The sequence below is a fragment of the Cavia porcellus genome, unplaced genomic scaffold, assembly GCF_034190915.1.
Source record: "Cavia porcellus strain 051 isolate PalLab524CR breed Dunkin Hartley unplaced genomic scaffold, mCavPor4.1 scaffold_32, whole genome shotgun sequence".
Lineage (NCBI taxonomy): Eukaryota > Metazoa > Chordata > Mammalia > Rodentia > Caviidae > Cavia > Cavia porcellus.
Window position 1 is genome coordinate 37844974 of NW_026947515.1, and position 22687 is coordinate 37867660.

At 52.7% G+C, this 22687-nt stretch overlaps 1 protein-coding gene across 2 annotated transcripts in view; it reads left to right on the top strand.

Annotated features, from left to right (window-relative positions):
* The window catches only part of Stx8 (syntaxin 8), a 272462-nt gene extending 253145 nt beyond the window's left edge, over window positions 1–19317 (top strand). For both annotated transcript variants that reach the window (XM_063242123.1, XM_003466230.5), the window contains one exon: window positions 19145–19317. In XM_063242123.1, coding sequence (XP_063098193.1) covers window positions 19145–19212 — 68 coding nt within the window. In that variant the 3' untranslated portion in view covers window positions 19213–19317. The remainder of the gene's footprint in view (window positions 1–19144) is intronic.
* The last annotated feature ends 3370 nt before the right edge of the window (window positions 19318–22687 follow it).

A 22687-nucleotide genomic window follows, 5' to 3' on the forward strand; every position in this document is an offset into this window, starting at 1 on the left:
TCTCTTCCCATTCTGCGACCAGGTCTTCCTTCTCCCTCTGCCTGGCGTAGTCCTGTCCACCTTCCCTTTTAGGTCTCAACAGATGACCTCTTTGGAGGGCAGCACATGACCATCTCCTTGCAATCCTCCCGTCACAGCTCCTTGGGTGCTTCCTGCTCAGCAGGTACCCATGGTCTGCGTTGTTCCCTGTGTGCTCATCTGAACACTGTCTGTCTCATTAGCCTGTAAAACCTCAGGGACAGAGGACTTCTCAGTTGAGAAACTGTGGTAGGGACATTCTCCAGAGTGGCAAATTTAACTATAAAAGACTGCTCGGTACTCACTTTAAGACATGAAAACATCATCTTCATGGTGTTCACCCCGATTAAACCTGTGGATATTGGAGAATCTAGATTTGAAATGGGAAGAACTGTAAAGGTGGACTGTGACTGAAACTACTTTTGTTCATGACTTGAAAACCTCGCTGATGGCCTAGGAGACCTAAATTCAGAAGAGCTGGAAGCTTAGCAAACATGCTGCTGGTGACCCCAAATCCCACAACTGGAAATTTACTCAAAACCTGTCTTTTTAAAAAAAATATGTATTTATAGCATGAGATAGGTATTAAACACTTGTTCTTTGGGGTGATCTTTTCATTGGGGCCTGCCCAAAGGATCACTCAATCTCACAAAAAAAAGTGAGTTCGGTATAAAGACACACGCTCCCATTGTGAAGGACTTGGTCCGTTTGCCTCCTCTTTATTTTATAGTTGAGCTGCAGAGAAAATAGTCTGTTTCCCAACACAGTTGTGTGTACTGACCTCACTTTGTATGCCCAGGTCATCGTGACTCAATGGGTAAGACCACAGGGCGTGTATCACCCACAGCAGCCTCAGTTTGGTCGGAACAGATTCCTTTGAATGGGCTGTGGGCACACTGTGACAATGACTGGCAAAGCCTTCATAATGGGGACCTGATTGTTTGGCACGTACTGTGTCGCTGGCACAGTTCCCAGCGTGTTCCATATGCTGCTCTTATCCCTGTCTCACAGGTGAGGCCCAGAGGCATCGAGTGGCTCGCTCACTGTCACACAGATGGAGAGGAAAGTGGCCAGGTTTTGAACCAGGCAGTCTGCTGGAAACCCCTGGGCTCCCCCGTTCCTTACTGTGTAATTGGACAGGGTTGGAATAATGGAGCTGAACTGACCAGAGACAGGACCCTGACGGTGACACAGAGAATAGTCACGGTCTCCCTGCCTCTGCCAAGCCAGCCCTCCACAGAGAAGCAATAGGGATACTGTGAGGACAGACAGGAGTTCTGCTTAGGAGGTCGCAGCTGCGGAAAAGAAATTCTCCTGGGTGTGTGGGGTGAGAACGAAAATATACTAAGAGAAGGACCAGAGGTCCGGGTGAGCCGCTCAGTCCTGGTGGACTCATGCAAGAGGATGGACGGCTGTGTCATCAGCAGCAAAAGAAGTGCAAGTTATAAACAGGTCATTAACTTTAATGGGCCAGTAATGAATATTGTGGGGGTTCCTGTGACTTAGGGAGATTATAAAGAAATTGTTGCATTTCTGAAGAGTTTGTTTAAAGACTTTGTGGATACTGTTCATAAATTAGTTTCTGTAGACATTTATTTGTAGAACTGATAAGCAGAGCAACATTCAAATCTTTTGTAGAGCACGGGTCTTGATCAAAGCCAAGCAAGCGGGTAAAAGATCTGAACAGAAAGATGCTCTCTTTCCTATAATAAGACCAGCAAAATCAAAAGGCAAAGTGGTAGAGAGATAAAGCTAGATTGGATGGCAGATTTGACAATTGGAATAAGAAGAAGATTAAAGTCAGCTTTTGGGTGGCAAGTCTCATGACCAGGGCCGGGTCACGGTCATTTCCCCAGAACCAGCATGAGACTATACTGGTAAAAGTGTTGGTTGGGATTCACTTATCCAGATCTTATATCCAATCCCATAGAACAAGCATGGAAAGGAAGCAGGACCTCGTGTCCAGGAAGCTGTCAGAAGGGACCACTTAGGGCAGATTGCGCAGTGTCAGACTATACACCAGTGGAGCCTCCGGGCTGAGGTCCGGCCACGTAAACACACGCCTGTTCCGTGGCAAGGCGGCGCGGCACGGATTTCCAATGCGTGACTTCAGCATGGGTGGGATATCGCCAACGCAGAGGGCCTCGAGCCAGTTCTGCAATTAGCCCGCAGCGCATGCTGGCCTCCGTGCTCGTTAAGATAAATTTTGAAATCATCAGCAAGCTCTTGAGCCAAAGCCTTTCACTGTGGGGAAAAAGTCAGACTCTATCAACCTGCACAGGGCCGTGCAGCCAGGCAGTGGGACAGTTTCTCCCTCCCACCCCCAGCAGGAGCAGAATGGGTCTCCTGCAGAGACCTCTGGCTGTGTGTGGCCTGCCTGGTCCTTACAGCAGTGGGGGGCGGGTCCCTGCTGAGGGGTGACCCGAGCCTGAGCCAGGATGGGGACCCGTCTGTCCTAATCATGTGCCTGCCCCTGCGCACCCCACCTTATTGAAACCTACAGGGGACCTTAATTAGCAATGACTGCAGCTCCAGGAGAGGAGGAGGGTGTTTAGCCTTTCCGTTCCAACAAGATGACCTTGGGGACCCAGAAAGGAGAACCGGGCTCCGGTTGCTTTTATTTGAGGCACTCCGAGTGCTTCCCACGTATCTCATTTATCCTCACGACACCCCGAGAGGTAAGTTTGTTTGAGATTTATACAGAGTTATGATTATGCCTATGAATTCGAGTTCAGTGACATTCTAAACCCAGGTCTCATCCCATCTCACTTTTCCTAACATAACGAAACCCTTTGGGGATCCAAACGTCTTGGGCTCTGGCCTCGCCAAAGGGTGATTTTTTTTTTCTCCTTCTCTTTTTGTTGTTGTTAAGTTTGATTTATTACTTAGCATTCTGGCCAGGCTCGGTGGATGTTCAGAATATTATAAATAATGTGAATTGAAAAGATTGTGCTGAAATGTTTATTGCATTCTTAGAAAGAGAGCAAGGAATGGTATGGAGAGCGTGAGTGGGGAAGGTGCGGCGCGGGGAGGCGCAGGCAGGGCTCGCTCCTGGGGTGTTTTAGGGTGTCCGTAAAAGACGGTGCTCAGGGGGGGAAGAACTTACATTGCAGTCTGCTATCAAGAATGCAGAAGTGTTCCAGCGGGTGTAATGATAGACTTCAAGACTGTGAGGGCCATAAGGAACTAATCACTGGCCGTTTCCTCACCCACAGTGCTCGAAGAAGCCCATTCATGGGGGGCTGCCTGTGCGAGGACACACTGGCCCTGCAGCTGGCTAGCTTTGGGGTACCGTCCAGGGTGACGGGCAGCTATGCCCTCCACCACGTCCACTGACGGAGTCCTCTTTTGACTTAGTTTGCACCTTTAGAATCGATCTTTTGGGTGCTCTAAAAATACAAATGTTAACTAAGATTAGGATCCTGTGATGGAGACTGGGCCACTTAAAGCTGAAACCTTCCCAGTCTCTTCCAGCCGGCAGTGTTCATCTCTGATTCCTTTACGTCATTAGGGTGTTTCCTTAGGTTCTGTGGGGGGAAAAGTCAGAGTTCTTAGTGACCAAGGCCATTGGTGTCAACCGAAGGCTTGGTAGAGAGTCTGACAACCTAGAGGAAATCACTCTCCTAAGTGTCTCCATTCTGAGAAGGAGCGGTCCTTTGGCCACTCCGCCTGCTGCTCTAGCCCTGCAGACTTCCGAAGGACGAAGGCGTCTGTCTTTGTCAGAAGCAAATGAGGCCAAGGGAGTATGAACAGGGTTGGGGTGAATTGTGACTGCAGACAGGTGTCGTGTGTCACTTTCCAGGCTGCCCGCTTCTCATGTGACTGTGATCATCAGCGGTGTGCCCCCAGGGTACCTGCGTCACCTCCTAGACACTGGTTTTCCTTCTGGGTAGGGACCCCCAGAACATCATCCTGGAGTGCCCAGGGAAAACCACACTTCTCCAACCACATTAGCAGAAATTTTGTTACAGGGCATTTGATCGTAACCTCTCAACCCCAGGTTCTCAAACGTCAGCACCAGAGAATCTTGGTAAAACACAGGCGGGCACCCTTGAAGTTCACAAGCTCTCAGATAATCCAGCGTGCCTGGCCCCACTGGCAGTGGTCTCAAGGTAGTTTCCTGTTATTAAGTAACTCTTGGTAACTTCCTTCTCAGGGGGTTTTAAAAACAAGTTACAGCGAGTGTGTGAGCTATGTGAGCTGGGGCTCCTACAGGAAGGGTCCACATGATTAGATTAACTCGAGCATCTGATAGAACCCCAACATTTCACTAAGCGATTTCATGGATTTGAAAGGTAAGAATAGAGCACGACCTCCCAAACTTTATGTTCGTGTCACTGCATATGAGTGACAAATACATTGATTTTATTTTATGTGCACGTCTATGGTTTTTATTATTAGTACAATTTAGATACCCGTAATGATGATTTTATCATAGGGAATTTGTACCTACATACGATGCACCTTGATTCCTTCTCCTCCCAACCCTTCCTCTTTCCCTCCTTAGTTACAAAGCTTTGTTTCCTTTAACATTTTATTTCCTTTTATAGTTTGTTAAACCATTAGTCCCGACTTACCTCAGTTATTGGTGGTTTACAGCTGTATTAATGTTCAGTCATTCATTTATCTACATATTTATTGTGCACTTACTGTGTGCCCAGCACTGCTTTAGCAGCTAAAATATCCCCACATTAACGGTCACTAGTCCTACTAGTGACTTCTGATGTTCAAGGCAGAGTTTGATTTTGGACTCAAGCTGTTGTCCAGTCGATCAAAATGTATTCAATGCGTGTTGAATATGTGAAGTCAAACCCTGTATAATGTCATTTCAGTTGGTGATTGACCAAATGAGTGATCGTGGCCCCAACAGACTGTGTCACCTCCTGAAGTCATGGTCATGTTAGTCTGTGTAGGTGTTCGCACATGGTGAAACCACCCAGTTCTCAGAACATACTCCTTTTGGTAAGCAATACCTAGCTGTATTTAAGGCCCCTGTGCTAGGTACAAGCAGTTCATGGAAGGACACAGGAATGGACACACATGGCCTATTGTCTCCAAGAATTTTCAGACTATCAGAAGTGGTAATTCACACGCCCAGTTAACTGTTGTCTAAGTAATACGTTAATTTCTGTATCCAATGTGCTTAGCATGCAAACACAGAAAGAGGCCTAAAATGCTGAGTGTGGGGAGAGTGTGGCTGGGGAGGGAGAGTTTGCCCGTGTGCTGGGTGCACGGAAGCTGGAGGAGGCTTGGAAGCAGCGTGGCCCATCCGTGCCAAGGTGCATGGTGTCAGCGAGCGTGGCGTGTTGGAGGTGGGAGGCCGAGGTGGGAGAACTGGGCGTTCTGTTGGGAATGCGTCATAACCCACCTTCTTTATTTGGGTTTGAAAGGACTTCTGAAGTATCTGACAGACCGTGTTTAATGTAAACCAGCAAATGTTCCAAAGCCAAATCTGACTTGCTGGATTGCCTGCCCTCCTTTTTTCCAGAACAGTGGAGAAGCAGGCGTTGATGACATCATTTTAATATTAACCTGAAATGCCTTTTTTTACTGGCACTAACAAAGCATATTTGAAAGGCAGATATTTTGTGTTCTTTGTGTGTCATGTGGCAGGTGATCCCGTGTGCCTGGTCCCCACCCTAGCAGCAGTGGTCTCAAGATAGCTTTCTGTTGTTAGGTAACTTGGTAACTTCCTTCTCAGGAATGTTTTTGCACAGAGGTGATTTTTTAAAAAAAAAAGTTATACGTAAGGAAAGAAATGTGGACTGGGGCTCCTTGACTCTGTGCAGAAAAGGGTCCACATGGCTAGACTGACCCCGAAAGAAACCCACTGATTTGAAAGGTAAGAATAGAGCACGACCTCCCAAACTATCTTCATGTTACTGCCAGTGTCCCTGGTATTGGCTTGCAAGGCTGATCTGTAACCTCTGACGCTCGGTGATAGTCGTCCGTGTGCTTCTGGCTGTGACTGTCTCTTTCCTGTCTGCCCCAGCCATTGAACATCTCCCCTGCCCTTTGGTGCCGAGGACTGGACCCAGGGCCTGCGTGTGGGTGTGAAGTGTGCTCCGTGGCTGAGCCATACCTCCCACCCACACTCTAAGCATTTTAAGAAAGGAGAAAGGACCTCCACCTCAGTTGCCTTAGCCCCACTGCAGCTGGTTCCCACAGGTCACAGATGTTCCCCAGTCTTTGAGCGGTCTGCACTGAGTCCTGGGAGCTCTAGTTATCTTCCGTGCCAGTGGAACTCTACTCCAGTTTTCAGATACTCTTGTTTTTTGTTTGTCTTTTTTGAGACGGGGTCTCGCTATGCAGTTCAGGCTGGCCTTGAGCTCACTTTGTAGCCCAGGCTGGTCTTGAACTCGCAACGATCCTCCCACCTCAGTCTCCCGAGTGCTGGGATTAGTGAGCCACCACGCCCGGCCAGTTTTCAGGTCTTCTAAAACTTATGGCCTGGGGTGTTGTCTGTGTCTTTTCCGTAGACTCAGCAGTGGCTCTTAAGTCTGCTCCCAGCATCTGCACATCTGTATCCCAGAGGCGTGAGGCTGGTGGGAGGGCACAGGTCTCCCTGAGTTTTGTCTGGGAATACCCACATTTGCTGCTGCGCCGACAGCAGGTTCGGAGAGAGGACCTGTGTGAGGGCAGGTTAGGAGGCACTGATGGAGCAGCCAGGGCTTCCAAGCCCTAAGAAGAAGCATTCCTGGGGAAGAATGGGCAGACAATGTGTCTTCCTTGCAGTGGAGCAGCTTGTGAATTGCATTCTGTAGATGTGCACTCAGTTTAGGTACATTTATTCACGAAGACACGCAGGCTGTCGGGGAATTTCGTGTGAACACACATTTCCAACCACATGTTGTCTCAGTGTGTATGTCCGTCGGCAGATGGCTTGGGCAATGTAGTATTTGCACCCAGTGGCATACCGTGCTGCACAGGCAAAGGTGAACCTGGGGCATCTATAAGTACAGAACGTACAGGCAACTTGAGATCACAGTGTCAATGAAATAAGCCAGACAGACGAGCCAAATATCACCCGATTTCTTATATAAGAAGCCAGGTATATGGGATATCTGTATCTCAAGAGAGGAAGATAGGAGAATTCAGATATTTCCTGCAAATTACGTATTCCATTCTTTTAAAACTATTTTACAGTATATGTGCTAGTTGGCTTCACATATACTACAGTTTTTCTTTGTTTGTTGAAAAGAAAGTATGCGTTTTTGGGTTGGGTTTTTTTTTTGTCAGAATCTTCTTGGTTTATGGCCTGTTGTAGCTACTTTGAAAATAACAACACACAGTGGTACTAACTATTGTTATTCTCTTATTTGGTTATAAGAGTTTGTTTTACTTTTTCATACAATCTTTTTTAAACAAGCATTTTCACGGTGGGTTCCTGGTGAGTGTGAAGGATGGTTGTCCTGGTGTGGGGCCCGGTGTCCACGTGTGAGCGGCCAGCTCTTCCCGGAGGTCACTGCCCTGCTGCGGTGGCACGCGGTGGAAAGGACAGGGCAGTGCTGAAGCCGAAGGCGGGCGCAGTGGAGGAGGAGCCCGTGTGCTCCAGCACGGATGGGAGATTCTGTGCTGCCTTCAGAGCAGGGAAGCTGAGCTGGTGCCGTGGGCCAGGGCGCTAGCATGAGCCTCGGAGCTCCTTCTTCTCCATGAACCTTGAGCTAAGGGATAGAATTCTCTCGATTTTAGGCTTAAAAGAGTGCCTCCTACCTACATGTGTGATTTGGGGGTAAGCAGTTGAACCTTTTAGTCCACGGTGCGACGTCAGCTTCCCAAAGAGGGAGACTTGGTGTTCACACATGGTTCCCGCAGTGACCTCCTCGGTCATTTTGCCGTAGCTACTGGGCTACAGAATATAATGGAATCATTTTTTCTACCTCAGTGATGCGATCAAGCCTTAGAGCCATGCTGAGCAACTCTGACTTACGTTCTGGTTATTAGAAAGAAGACTCAGCTCTTGAATTAGCAGAAGGCCCACTTCCGGCTGGTTCCTGGCCAGCCCTTTTCTTTTCTTCCACAACCCCGAGCAGCCCTCACCACTGTGGCCTCGGTCATATATAGTCTCGTCACCCTGGAGACCGTGGGCATGCTGGGTTAGTTGGGGGCAAGCGTGTCATCCTCCAGGATGACAGTGTGGCCCTCTATGAACTGTCGGAAGAGGTGCTGGCGGTCCCAGCTGTATTAGGAACGCATTTACCGGAACTCCTCCCGGCTCTAGGTGACATCCTGTTTCTCCCGTTTCATCTAACCTCCACCAGAACCGGCCTGCCCTCAGTTTCAGCGACCAGCTGTTGGCCGGCAGTTCACACCGTGTGGAGTGAAATGGCCCCATAAAGGCAAAAGCATTAGTTTAAGACGTGTAGTTTTCATCCAAACAGACTATTTGGAGAATGAAGCTCCCCCAGAAGCAGCACTGTCCTCCCGTCTTCACATGAGGTCCCGTTTCCCTCGCAGACCATGCCGGGACCAGGAAGTCCACTGGCCAGGTGCTGCTGTCCTGCAGAGTGCAGAGCCCACTGACAAGTTCTTCTTCCCAACTCTCTCTCTCTGTGCTCTGTAATAAGTCTCCATCCGGTTTCCACTTGTCATCACATCACCTCTCATTCCGACAAACCTTTGTCATGTGTTGTTCTGAGCTTACGTATTATTAACATGTAAGGGTGGCAGCTTCCGGTACCATGCAGGAAGGTACCCTAACCTCACTGCAGATCCCACCGTAGAATGATTAGCACTGTCTCCCCCACGTCCCCCTCAGACCTGAGGAGGGGGCACACACCTTTGGGCCGTCACCTAGGATACATGCGAGCAATGGCACCTTTGTTACTTGTCTGTCACTGCTGTGACTAAATACCTGGCTCCCGCAAGTTAAGGGAGGGAAGGTTTATCTTGACTCACAGTTTGTCAGCTGGCTGCAAGGCGGAGTGGCGTGGCGGAGGGGCATCTCAGGAGAAACGGTTCATGACGTGGCAGGCGGAAGACAGCAGAGCAGTGACGCAGCACGCAGCGTCAGGCCGCCGGCCCGCTCCCGTGTAGTCCAGCAGTAAGCCCACTGATGTGTGCCATGCGCACTCAGGGTGGGGCTCCCTTTAGCAAACCCTGAACTACGCTGATTTAGTGCCACGTTCTCTCAATCCCTGTGTCATACACTTTAGGTCCAGCATCCCCCAAAAGCCCCACCTATGAGTGCATGAGGCTTTGGGGGGACATCTAGTTACAAGCCAGCTCCCAGGCCTCCCATCAGAGTTCCTGGAGAAGAGGTCCTAGCTGGCCGTCAGTGGAGAGTCGTATCAGAGGCAGGGTCCAGTTGGGCACAGATGGCCACCATCCATACCTGTGACATGTTGTTCTGAGGTTTGAAACTATTGGTGCATCTTGGTCAGATGCCTTGATTTTCACAAACCAGGCAGATGAGCATCTGACGTGTTGACAGACTGTGCCTCTCTGCCTGGCCTTTGTCTACCTGAGTGAAAACTTCAGCGCAGTGCCCTTGCATCACCTCGCCAGCTGGGTCTAATTGATGCCAGGTGATGTGGCCCAGGCCAGATGAGGGGTCCGTAGTTGTGAATCCATTGCCTGGCTGGAGCCTCCAGCAATCTTCTGACACTCAGTCAAGAGGGAATTGTCAAAACAAGATATCCATAACAGAGTTCTTGACTGTTTTTTCTAAGACACTTGAACTCCTGCCAGACTCCAGACAGATTCCCGTTCCCAGGGGTAACTTACAGCACAACGGGGGGATATTTCTTAGCAAATACTGATGCGCCAGAGAATTGGCATTAAATTATTGATTTGACAACTCAAAATGGGCTGCTTTTGATTGCTGATATGAAGGATTATCTAGTTACAATTGAATTCTGCTGTTGAACTGTGGTGATGGCTGAGCTGAACCTATTTTGAAGAAGGGAAATGAATAACACTCTAAGAACACAGATAGGGCCTGGAAACTACTCGGCACTTGGCTGTGCAGGAAGCAACCGTCATGGCCAGGTTTTACCTGCTGCCTCTAGGGACTGGTTATTGTCTGCGCGAGTTTGCTTTTTGGTTTTAGGGATGGGTAGAGATGAGGTGGATTTTCTGTCTGGCTCGTGAGACTAGCAGACCCTAAAGAGCCAAGCAGGCATCATTGTACCCTTGGACCTGACACACAGTAGGCACTCAACAAACCTGTCCAGTTGTGTTCTGGTATGGGTCCATCTAACTGTCTCGGGTAAACCCTTCCCCAGAAAGCCGTCTTTGCTCAGCAGGCCTGTTGTGACGTGGTTTGCCCAGTCTGGAGAAATGAGCTCTGCGATCTCTGCTCAGCAAGTGTTGGCCTGACTGCAGCCTGGGGCTGCATCTGCTGCTCCGGGGCCACCTGACGCCTGAGCAGGGGCTTTGTGCCCCGGATTCCGGAGCCCAGGCTCAGAGCCTGCCTCTCCCTAGGCTGCCGCCCAGCCCCGCTGCCCCCGCTCCGCCTTAATTCCTTTTAATTTCCTGTTTCTAGACCAGTCCTTTTCCCCTCTTCCTGCCCCCGCTCCTTGCAGGTCACCTCCCATTCCCGCTTCCTGCTGAGAGTGTTCGTGCTCCCTCTGGCCCCCAGATGTCTCTCTCTCTTTCCTGTATTTCCACAGAGCTTTTGTTACATCTTGTCACACAGCACGTGGCACTGTAGAGGGACCACGGGACCCAGAGGTGTCTCCTCACCCAGTGTGGGTGAGGTCGTCTCAGCTGGAGCCCAGCCCTGACACTTGTTAGCACTGGCCCGGCCACTCCAGGGTCCCCTCAGAGAAGACCGCAGTTCCTATCTGCAGGAAGCTGGTGCTTTCTAGAAGAGGCAGCCACCCGTCAGCACCGACCCGTTCCAACCTCGGGCTCCTACATAGTGCCACTCAGTCCCCAGCAGACCGAGAAACGCACGTATCGTCTCGCGTGGCCTCGTGGCAGTGGGGTGCAGAGGTGCGGGCTGAGTTGACCGCACCCCACTGAGGAGCCGGGTGGGGCTCTGCAAGCTCCTGCTCTGCCCCTGCGCCGCGTTCCTTCACGGCGCTCTTGTGTGAAGGCAGAAACCGCTCATTGCAGCCAGCAGCGTGACGCCAGCTGAAAGTGAGGGTCTGCCTGAGTCCAGTGTTTCTGTCTTCAGTCAGAACCAAACACACGCAGTCCTGTGTGGAGGCATCCGGGGCTTGTTTTGCTTTGCTTTTGCCTTGCAGTGTGTTGATGGAGTCACGCTGTCGCTTGTGTGACCCGTCCGTGGCTTGTCACCTTCCCCCGTGGGACTCCTGTGGCCTGCCCGGCTCCCTGCTCGCATCCTGACCTCACGGCTCCTGAGCGGTCCGGCCCAGCTCCGTGCCGCTGCTGTCAGGGGACGTGGCCGTTCACCCGAAGCCAGGCCTGCCGTAGGCTGGCTGCCTTCCGGGCTCACCGAGGGGCACGTGCACGGCGTCCTGCACTTCTCGTCCTGCGTGGCCTCTGCGCCCCCATTTTCTTACCTGTAAGTTGGGGAAGGTGATCACCCCGCCGGGCTCGTTGCCTTACGGTGGGAATAACCCCCGAGTGGGGGTGTGTGCTGGCCTAGGAAGACTCTTGCGCTGTGCCTTCTGTTTCTCTGCAGCTGTCGCCAGCCTCGGCCGGGGTCCCCTCCGCCCCCCTCCCACACTGCTGGCCCTCTCGCTTTGCCTCCACGTTCCCTCCTCCTGCCTGTGACCTTCTCCTCCCCCGCGCCCCGGCTCTGACCTCTGCTTCCTCAAAGGCTCCTACGTTTCGGTTTCTGACAGCTTCTCTCACCTGGTGTCCACTTGGCTGTGGGTCCAGCCAGAACTGGGCCCGGCACAGCTGCCCTTCCTGTAGCTAATAACTGAAACGGACACTGCCGGATATTCCACTGTGAACTTCCAACCTTTCCTGGACGCCCGTCATCACCGCCGAGCCGGGAGAATCGGGCGCTTTGTTCTGCACCAAATGCCACCCAGGTGTCCTTCTGTTTCTGTTCTTCTTCTCTTTGGAATGAATGCCATGTTATTTCTCTCGTTAAATAGAGAGAACATGCGGGGCGCATCCACTGTGTGTACACGTCACCATTTAGGCACAGGACAGGAGTGACCACTGCGTCACCATAGGGACACTTTACGGAGATCCAGTTGTGTTCTAGAGACTTGATGTACTTTGCCTTGCCAAACCCTCACCACAAGCCTACAAAGTTGGCATCTTTTCGTCTCTTTTTAAGAATGGTGACACCAAATTTGCAGTTAAGAAACTTGCAGCATGTCAGAGCTAGTAAGTGGCAGATTAGCTCAGCATCTTGAACTATAAAACCAGTGTGCCTCCGCCACGTCGGGAGCACAGTCTCTGCTCTCGAGAGCTTGTGGCCTCGTGACTGTTAGTGCAAGAACCGAAAGACGCAGGGCGGTTGTTTATGGGCCACAGCGTCTGTCAGCGCTCCTCAGAGACAGGACACGGGGACCTGCGGCTGCTGAGGCCCTGTGCGCTGAGGTGCTGTGAGGGCTGCACCCCGCGCAGAGGGAGCCCGCGGGGGTGAAGGCCGCAGAGGAGACGAAGGGGAGCGCTCCGAGTTGCAGAGGAAGGTTGCCCCACAAAGCAAAGAGAAAACGTTTGGAGGGATGGCGTAGACGCTACACTGAAAACGAAGCTGGCTGCAGGAGCCCAGGGAAAGCTTTTGACAGGGTTTTAATGAAAGCATCATTTGCAGGAAATTAACGTGTAGAGCCACGCGATGGATTCCAGAGGGACAAGGTCAGAGGCAGGGAGGCCCCGCCCCGCATCACCGGCCTCTGGGTCTCTGGTCGCCAGGTCCCTTGGTGTCGGAACCAAGGCTGCTGAGCGGACCCAGCTCAGCCCAGAGCCGGCAGGTCTGGGCACAGAGCTCCAGGGTGGCTTCCGTTCTCCAGAAATCAGAATGTAAATATCCCCAGCTCCTCTGCACCTTCACTCTTTCCTTAGCTTATTTGCCCAGAAATAGGATTAAAGGGAACATTTACATGAACTTTTGAAAACAAATATTCCCAGTTTGTCTCTTCTACCTTAGCTCAGGAGTCTGCGGTAAGAAATCCAGGTTTAATCAGTGAGAACCCACCGGTTAATACATAAGCAAATGTCACCTGCTGGCAGCACGACTGGAGGAAAGGCCAGGCCGCTGCAGGGCTCATTCATGAGTGCGCTGTCCACTGTTGGAGGTTACTGCCTCTAACGGGGCGGCTTGGTGGCCCCGGCACTTCCACTGTGAGATACGAGGCAGGCAAGAATCTATGTTTCGGTTCAGAACACCCCCAAAAGTGATGGCAGCCAGAGTGGCTTTCCTGAGGCAAAAGCAGAGAAGGACCTCAGACAAGGGCTCCCCAGGCCTCGCCTTGCCTCCCACCCCACCCCTGCTGTCCCCGTTCCTGTCACCTTCCCTCCAGCTGCCCACAGCCGCAGGGTAGAAGTGGCCAGCACACAGATCCATCCCAGCCCCAAGGTCAGGCCGGCTCTGTCCCTCCCTCCCTCTCCTCCCCTCCACCGAGAGCTGTCACCCACAGCGTCACTTGCTGGGTTTACACTGGAAAAAAAGTAAGGACCGTTAATCCAGATGAACAATCTTCAGAAACCCAGCCCTGTTCCCGAGAAACTGTGTTTAATGTCCTTTCGCAGTTTGAAAAGGAGTTTGTTTTCTTGCATCTTTTTTAATTGCCATGAGCTGGACTTGCAAATATTGCAAGTGGTTGAGTAATACTCATCTGGTAAACTGACCGAAGGAAATTTGGACATTTTTTTCCACTCGTGTAACCCTGGCACCCAGGACTGCCCCTGAAAGGGGCTCTTGAGTCCTGGCAGGGGACATCTGCCCGGCCAGGTGCTGGCAGTACCAGGGAAGAGGCTGAGCGAAGCTGGAGGAAACGATCCCAGAGCGAGGGGCTCGCCAGGTGTTCCGCGCTGGGGTCGGGGCAGAGAGCAGGCGTTGTTTAGAAGTTGGCGGGTTCCCAGAGGTTCCACTGTCTCTCCTGTGCTGAAATGTCAAACATTTCCTTCGCTGGGGGATGGATGACGAGACCTCCTGAGGCTTGAGCCCTGCTCAGAGGCAAGAGGACTAAGTCTTGTCTTCACGTGTGACTCAGCGTGGCTCAAATTCTTCCCCAACTGTCAGGACCCTGCTGCGTCCCGGAGGCTGGACCCGGTTTCCTCCCTCCGATGGGCTGGAGCTCTGGCCTGGCAGTTTCAGCTCTGTGCTCACGAGTGTGAGGTGCTTCTTACCTCTCAGTGACTTACTGGGGTAAGAGTCACTGCGGTGTCTTCCCAGAGCTGCGCTGGAGGCAGGTATGGGAGAGGGCACGGACCAAGCCAGCCCAGCCACGACTGGTCCTTGTGAAAGCTGAGTAATGGGTTCATCATTACGCACCATAGTGTACCTTTCTATCTACTTTTGTGTATGTTTAGTCTTCTAACATAAAAAATGGGGGAGGAGGAAGAGGGGAGAGGAGGAAAAGAAGAAATTCTGTACTCCACCTTTTGAGCCACAGGGAGTCTATTCCTCTGCCTGAGGAGCCCCGTGAGTCCCGTGAGCCCCGTGAGCCCAGGACCCCTGGCCTGGCTCCTCTGGTGCAGGAGAGGTCAGGAGCACGGCCACCCGCATTCCCATCCCGGCTGGTCCTTTTTTTTTTTTTTTTTTTTTGTCTTTTTTTGTCTTTTTCAGTTTGTATCCGTACCAGGGATTGAACTCACGACCGCCTGTTTGCAAGGCAGGTGCTTATGCCACTGAGCTAAATCCCCAGCCCCCCTCCAGGGCCTTAGGCAGGAGAGCTCACTTCCAAGGCTCCCTCTTCTGCCAGATTGAAGTGGACAGGAGAGTGATTTACATGCCCGCAAGGAGAGGCAGAACTCCGTGGCCTGGAGCACAAAGCCAGGCATCCTGGGATGCTCCACGGTCAGCGGGGCTTTGGAAAGACCCCGGCTACTCTTCCCAAACATCTGCATAGGAGAGGGGCCCCATTCTCCTGCAGAGGAGAGGGTGCCCATTGAGAGGGCCCATTCAGAAAGGTGCCAGACCCGGGCTCCCGTTCCAAGAGCCTCTTCTGCTTCTTCAGGAGAGAGAATGCAGTGATAAGGTCTGTAAACACCTGCTCCTGGGCACAAAGGCGGCAGCTGGCTTTGCTCATCACTGTCACCTGCCATCTCAAATGACTTCCTCGCTGACCTCAGGACACGTCTATTGTTTACTTCAGCCCGCTGAAAATTCACCCCCCAACACACACCCCCAAAGAACCTGCCTGCTCTGAAAGGGTTTGAGGTGTACAAATGTCACTTGTCATTGCTCTTCAAGATCCCCTTTTCATCTTTGGGCAGGACCCTCGTTTGTCACCTTATCAGCCACCATCTAAGGTGTCAAGAGTGAATTGTGTTTTCATTGCTCACAGGTATTTCTCTAATTCACAGTTTCAGTGACAGATCAGCTTTAACAGGCATGACTGGGCCGGGGTGTGGCTCAGTGGTAGAGTGCTTGGCTGGCGAGCTCTCGGCCCTGAACACACGTGCGCGCGCGCGCACACACATGCACGCACACGCACACGCATGCACGCACGCTGTATGCCTGTAGTAATGATTCCCGTAGGCCCACACCCCTCTCTGCTGTCCCACTGAAGAACCAGGAGTTCCCTGGTCTGAGTGTCTCTGCTCCCTGGGCTTGTTCCTCAGCTCTCAGCCCTGAGGGGTCCTTCAGCTCGCCCTCCCTGTTTCCTGCCCCTGCTGTGTCTGTCCCTCTCTCTCTTGTCCCTTTCAGATAGTGCACTTATTCATTTATGGTACTGTGTGGATGCTCTTTTGGGTGCCAGCTCTGTGCTGGGGACCAGGATGTGGCGGTGAACAAGAAGGCAAAGCCCTGCCGCGGAGGAGAGACGCGCGCGAGCTGGCCGAGTGACTGAGGCTGAGTGACTGTGGTGACAGTTGCTGTGGAGACACCCAAGGCAAAGGGGGTGCTGAGGATTAGAGGTCAGGAAGGAGTTCATCAAGGGCAAAACACTATGCTGAGGTGGGGGACTGAAGTTTGGGGAACGCTGGACCGACAGGACGGCACGCGTCCGAGCCCCTGGTGTGCTGGGGGGTGAAGGAGGCCCAGTGGCCAGGGCAGGGCACCGGGCACAGAGCATGGCTGCAGGAGCAGCGGGCCCAGATGACTCGCACCTTCTAGGCCGCCGTAGTGTCCAACCTGTTTAAGCCATCAGAGGGCTTGAGCAAGGCGGTAACCTGACCCGGTCCCCATCGGAAAAGCTGCCGGGGGACTGGGCTGCGGAGCCCGGAAGTGTCCAGGACTCGGTCAGGAGGCTGCCCACACACCTCAAGGCCTCTTCCCTGTGTTTCAGGCTTCATGCGAGTAAGTCAGCCGGGTCTATCCCTTCATTCTGATCCCCTGTTTAGCTGTTGTCATCATCACTCTGGTGGAAAGATCGGGGTCACTTGAAAGGCTTCAGCCCTGGGCTGTCACAGCCTCAGCGATGACCACTTGGTGCACCGGGATCGTCCTGGCCTCGAGCTCACCTACTGTGTGCCCACCGTGCTGTACCCATTGACCGCGCCTTGGCCCAAACTGTGCAGCTCCTCTGCCTTATTCTCCTGTCCGGGAGCGCGCCGAGGCCCCGCTGAGTCTGCTTTCTCTGTCCACCGCCTGGCTCCTCCTCCTGCCATACCGTGTCACCCCAGCCAGGAGCAAGCTGTCATGCACACATCACACACACCGCAGAGTGACCAGCTGCGACTCCTGTCCTGTGGACATCCTGAAGGTGTCCCTGGAGGCAGAAGTGAACATGCATGTCCTCTTTCACACTGCAAGCATCTTGAAATAAATTCTAGCTAAAATTTTATGCCCCAGCCCACAATAACTGAATTCACAAGGGAGGAAATCCCTGATTGAATGAAACCAGAGCACTGAAAGCCAGAACCTCAGGGAGTGCGCTGAGCTGGGTCATTGTCAGTCCTGGTGACACACAGCGGGGGCAGCACACTTCTGGCTGCGCCAGGTGAGCAATGGTTTACGGTCTACAGACCGTGGATGGCACGGCGCATCTCCTCCTCCTCCTCCTCCTTTTATGACAACCCTTTAAAGGCATAAAAACTATTCTTAGCTCATCGGTGGTGCAAAATCAGACCCCAGACAGAAGGGATCCGGGGACCGCAGTCTGCAGACCCCTGATGTGGAAGGTTCATTCTGTATTCCATGAAAACCGGAGAAAAAGAAGCCCAGGTCCTGGAGAGGAGGGGCTCTCACCAGAGGGAACAGACCCGGTAGGAAGCCCCCTCTGTGACAGGCAGGTGGCCGTGTATTTCAGATTCTTTCTCAATGATCAAAGTCATGGGCACGTGGACTCATATGACTTATATGTACTTATAAAAGTTGCACTGTTACTGAATTTAAATATATGTACATATTGATAAGCATGTTTTGAATGGAAAAGCAAATTATATTCTTCTTCAGGTGTCTTGTTGAGATTCAGTACTATCTTCAAGTACAAATGTAGGCGGCAAACCAACAGAAGTATTGTTATGACTACATCTTCTCGGATCCGGATTAGATGTTTTCACATCAAAATATCTTACATGTATTTTCTCTGAATTTATTTTTATTTACTTATTTTTTAGACAAGGTCTAGCGAGGTAATCCAGGCTGGCCTTGAACTCACGGCCGTTCTCCTGCCTTAGGCTCCCAAGTGCTGGGATTACAGGTTCAATTTTTAAAATGATTTAAATAGTCATCCTGTCTGTTCTGAGACTGGCTTTTTCTTTTATTTAGGAAAAAATGTCCAGCTTGTAAAATTTGTTACTATAAAGTTGTTCACAGTATTTTCCATAATTTCTTCCGCCTGTAGTTAGTCCTTACGACTTTCTCCGTTTTCGCCCGTACCGGAGTTTACGTGGGTTTTTATTTTTAACTTCTTTCCCGATCTCTGAGCTCCTCTGTTCTCAGGTGCTTGGAGGACGGTGTGCGCCACCGTGCCCAGCTCTCTGAATTCAAACCGCGCATTGTGATAAGATTGTTTTAGTATAGTTGGAAATTTTAAAATGTACTTCTAAGTAATGATTGGGTCATGAAGGAAATCTTCGCTGAACATTTGAAAGTACTTAGAATTTGGAAACTGACATTAAAATTATTCCATATCAAAGCCTGTAGTCTTGGGGGCAAAATATGTGTGTCCATAACAGCAGCGGCTGGCCTCGTACATGACCTGGTTAGGGCAGCTGAGAAGCGGGCCTTCATCTTTATTTCATTTTAATAATGCCAATGCCAATAACCAGAGGTGGCCAGAGGATGGCTTGTACCGGTCAGGGGCCTGAAACCCGTGTCATCCTGCGCCAGAATCAGGAGCTGGACTCTTGGGACTCTAACCACCTCACCTCCTCAGCTTTCCGGGAGCACCCTGGTGGCCAAACTCCATGTGACCCGACCAGCTTGAAACATGTCCCCTTTCTCATCTGCTCACTTCCCGTTCTGGGCCTTACTGGCCGAGGCAGTCAGGAGTTTCCTAGATGTTCACTCTGTGTGTGTGTGTGTGTGTGTGTGTGTGTACATGCGCGCCCGCACGCGCGCACGCACATGGAACGCAGGGTCTCTACACTGAGCTCCATCCCCAGCCTCTTACTGTTTTACCATTTTTGAGATAGAGTCTCATTAAGTTGCCTGGGCTGGGCTCAAACTGATGATCCTTCTGCCTGAGCCTTCCAGGACACAGATTACAGGCCAGCACCGCCACATCTGGTTCGGATGCTGTAACTGGTGTGTGGTGAGCGCACGGTCTTACGCTCTGTCAGTGAACATGGAAGGCAGGGAGCTCAGGCAGCGAAGGACTGTGACAGCGGGGCCCGTGTCCGGCATGGACACTGCTCTGCAGCGAGGATCTGAGCCTCTGTGTCCGCGGAGCTGGAACTGCTTCTGTGTGGCACCCACCTCCCCCTCCACCCCCACCAGCATCGCAGTCTTGCAATCAGAGCAGAGGCACAGCTCTTCAGGGCAGGGCTGTTTTGGGGTTCCCTGGGGCCCCTGCCTTGCACACCCCACAGCCTGCAAAGCCAGAGATGGTGCGCGCTTCCCCCTCGGCAGGTGCTTGATAGGTCTTACACTGCCTTCAGTCCGATCACTGAAAGAGGCCTGTTCTGCTTTGTTTTTCAGGGATGATAATGGTGATTTTATTGCTGCTCGTGGCTATTGTGGTCGTTGCAGTCTGGCCAACCAACTAACAGCGTTAAAGGGACCGCCCGCCGTGACACCTGCCATGCCGATAACAGCCCAGCATCTTTTTGTACACAAAACCTGCTTCCAATAAACTCTCGCAAAGCTCTGAACTCCTGATGTACACTGCTTCACCAGAGACGCGGGCCAGAGCACTGGGCTGTGTGGTCCTGCTGGCCTCCACCTTGGTCCTTTGGGTGCTAGTCAGAGGCCCCTCAAGTGCCCACTCCCCTGTGGCTGCCAATGGATTGTGGCCACCCCCGTGTGCTGGGTGCCCAGGAGGCAGTTGTGACCTGGAAGTCTGGTGTCCCTGGGTGCCCGTGTGGGAAGTGGACCTTGTGTGTCCAGTGCGTCCGGCAGTGGAGTGGACAAGGCAGTGCAGGGGGGCCGAGTGGATCCGTCTGAGAGCCTCACTTCCCTCCCTCCTCTCCCTTGCCAGGGCACCCCGTGGGGTCCCCCATACCCAGTGGTGAGGCTGCTGCTGCCCGAAGTATTTCTGGGCTGCACCTGGGAGCCACCTCCACAATCTCGTTCTGTTTCTCTATGACAGAAAAATCATCTTCCAAGGCTAAAACATCTCAGTGGTCAGAACCCAGGGGAGGCAGGCAGGGAGGAGCTGTCTAGAGATGGGGTGCTTACGAAGAATGTCACCGCTGTGCCTTTGTTCGTGTGTAGTACTAGGGGTTGAGTCTGGGGCCTGGTGCACACCAGGCAAGCGCTGTGCCGTCCCTCTGCAGCGATCACTCATTCATTCCCGGATCTCACCACGTTGCCCAGACTGGGCCTCTACTTGGTTTTTTTTTTGGTCTTTTTCCTTTTTATCGGTACCGGGGATCGAACTCACGACCGCCTGCTTGCAAGGCAGGTGCTTATGCCGCTGAGCTAAATCCCCAGCCCCTGGGCCTCTACTTGTGATCCTCCTGCCTCAGGCTCCTGAGTAGCTGAGATTGTAGGAACATGTGACCACAACCAGCCGGAACGTTGCCTTTATTTGGCCCCTGCGCTGGCTTTGGTGTGTGTGCGCGCACACACACTTGTCTGTGGTGCCTGTCTCACAAAGGGGTGGCCAGTGGGGTGGCCTGCAGAATGCCAGGCCCCCGGGCGGAGTGACTTCTGAGAGGGGTACAGATGGTCCAGCCACCAGGAAGAGAGCCACAGTGCAGCGTGGTGTAGTTTCCTAGAACTTTGAGTCCAACACTGTGCCATGTTAGGGAGATCTGGGCTCCAGGAGTCCAGACAACTGCTGGGCACAGACATATCTCCCTACTCCAAAACCCAGGCCAATGGGCAGTTACTGCGGTCTCTCTGGCAGAGGAAGAGGAAATTCTGGAGGCCAGCGGTGTCATGTTCAGCCCAAAGCACACCTACCGCCTCTGCTTCCCGTTCGTAGCAGGGAACTAGATACCACGTCCTGCTCCGGCACGGGAGACTGGGAAGCCCCTGATGGCAGTGCCTGAGATGTCAGAGAGGCACCAAGACAGCCTCGCTGCACACCAGGGCCTCCATCTAGAAAGTGGAGGAAGGAAGACCCTCCCCACCTTGTGCGGCTGCTACAAGCTCCGACTTACACGCGCAAGCACAGGGCCGGCCTCTTGGCTCAGCTGAGGAAGGATTCTTCCTCTAACCCAAGCCTCAGGCCAGCGGCCACTAGGTCTCCAAGTCCAGTTTGAGCTCCTACCACCTGCTTTGAACCAGGATGTGAGAGTGAGCCAGCCCGGAAGAGGAGCTGTTTGGACCCCGATGCCCACTCACCTGACAGTGCCACGGCCCTTGGAGCAGACTGACAGCATGAGTGGGGTCGTGTCCAGTGCGGAGATGGCAGGAGGCTGAGCGGATGAGGGGCAGGGCAGCCATGGCCAACAGGGGACCAGGCTGTGAAGGGAGCCAAGGGCGGAGCACTTGCTGCAGGTGGGTAAGTTCTGAGGGAAGGCCGGCACGGGCCCAGGGCTTTTGGACAAAACCTCCCCAAGGATGGGTTTCGTGTCAGGGCGAGGCGGTTGCTAACGGATCACCCAGTGGAAGACCAAGAATCCACAGAGCCACGTCTCCAGCCTGGTGTGAAACCCCAAATCTGTACAAACAGCATCTCCTTGGAGCCCCCACTTGGGGGCTCAGGGGAGGCAGCATTGACGGCCTGTTTGACTTTCTCACCTCCTCTTGACTTGCTCAGCACGGAGCCCCGGCAACTTGTGGGGCGTCTTTGAACCAGAGCCATGGCGTCCTGGCTCGGTCACACTGAAAGGCCCTTTCAGGCAAAACATTGAGCTGATGTCTGCACACAGTCGCTTCTGTTCTTTTTGGCTGAATGGGCTCTAGGCCCAGCCCCAACATTGCTAGCTGTGTGACCCTGGGCAACCTACGCCACTTCTCTGGGCACTGCATGGGCGGGGAAGGTGGCAGGAAGCTGCCTAGGGGCACAGAGTAAGGACCTGGCATCCAGGCTATGGGCGGTGCAAGCTGCAGAGGCTGGGGACATGCCAGGAGGAAGCCCCGGTGACCTTGGTCTTCTTCAAGGGCTCGGTTTCTCATGGGAGACCCCTGCCAGGCTGTGAGTGGTAAAGCATATCTGAGTGGCTGGCGCGTGCCATTTGCAGGGACCTAATGCCTCCTGACTCACCCTAGAGTAACGTGGCTCACGTAAAGATAGCATTTTCAGCGTGCTTTGCAAGGCCGGTTTCCGCCTCATACGCGGCCACAGCAGTCCTGGGTGACCTGCAGCAAGGACTCTGAAATCGCTGGGCTGCATCTTATGCCCTCACCCTGAGCATAAGGCGGAGCAGCAGGATGGGGGTAGCACCCATCGCCACGGGCGCTTTGTCAATGAACATAAACTGTATTAAAATAACAGCGTAGGAATTGTTTAACTTATCGGATTATTAATTGTAAGCATTTAAGTCTGGATACCATATAAAGAAATCCAGATACCCGGGTACAGCTGGTACTTCTGCTCCATTTAAACTTCATGATGATTAATACCGCACTAAGGCGTAGCTGTCATTAACCCCAGGACAGTCTGCTCCTCCCGAGCTCCCGGGCCCTGCCGGACACACGGACACAGCCCCTTCTGGGCCTTGGCGACTTCCATGTGGGGATCCCTGTGCCGCCCACAGCCAGGCTAGCTGTGCTTTCCTCCAAGTTCAGCTCTCTGGAACCCTCCTTCCAAGGGCCTGCTGCAGAGTTCCTTAGTGCCCGCTCCTCTGCTCCGGAACTGTCCCTCTCGCTCTCCTGACCGGTCTGAAAGAACCAGCAGCAGCCGGCTGTGCTGCTGTGTCCCTCATCAGCAAGCAGTGCCTTTCCTGCCTGGGAATCCCGTTTCCTGCTTCCTCAGGTCCAGCGATTACACCAGGATCATCTCCTACGTAGAGCCCTGCTGGAGTTAAGTGGGTGCCCCCTTGCTTATTTGAAGAGGTGGACAGAGGCACTTCCCTCTGATCACATCCTGTGATTTCCTCTGACCACAGGCTGGTAACAAAAGACACTGAC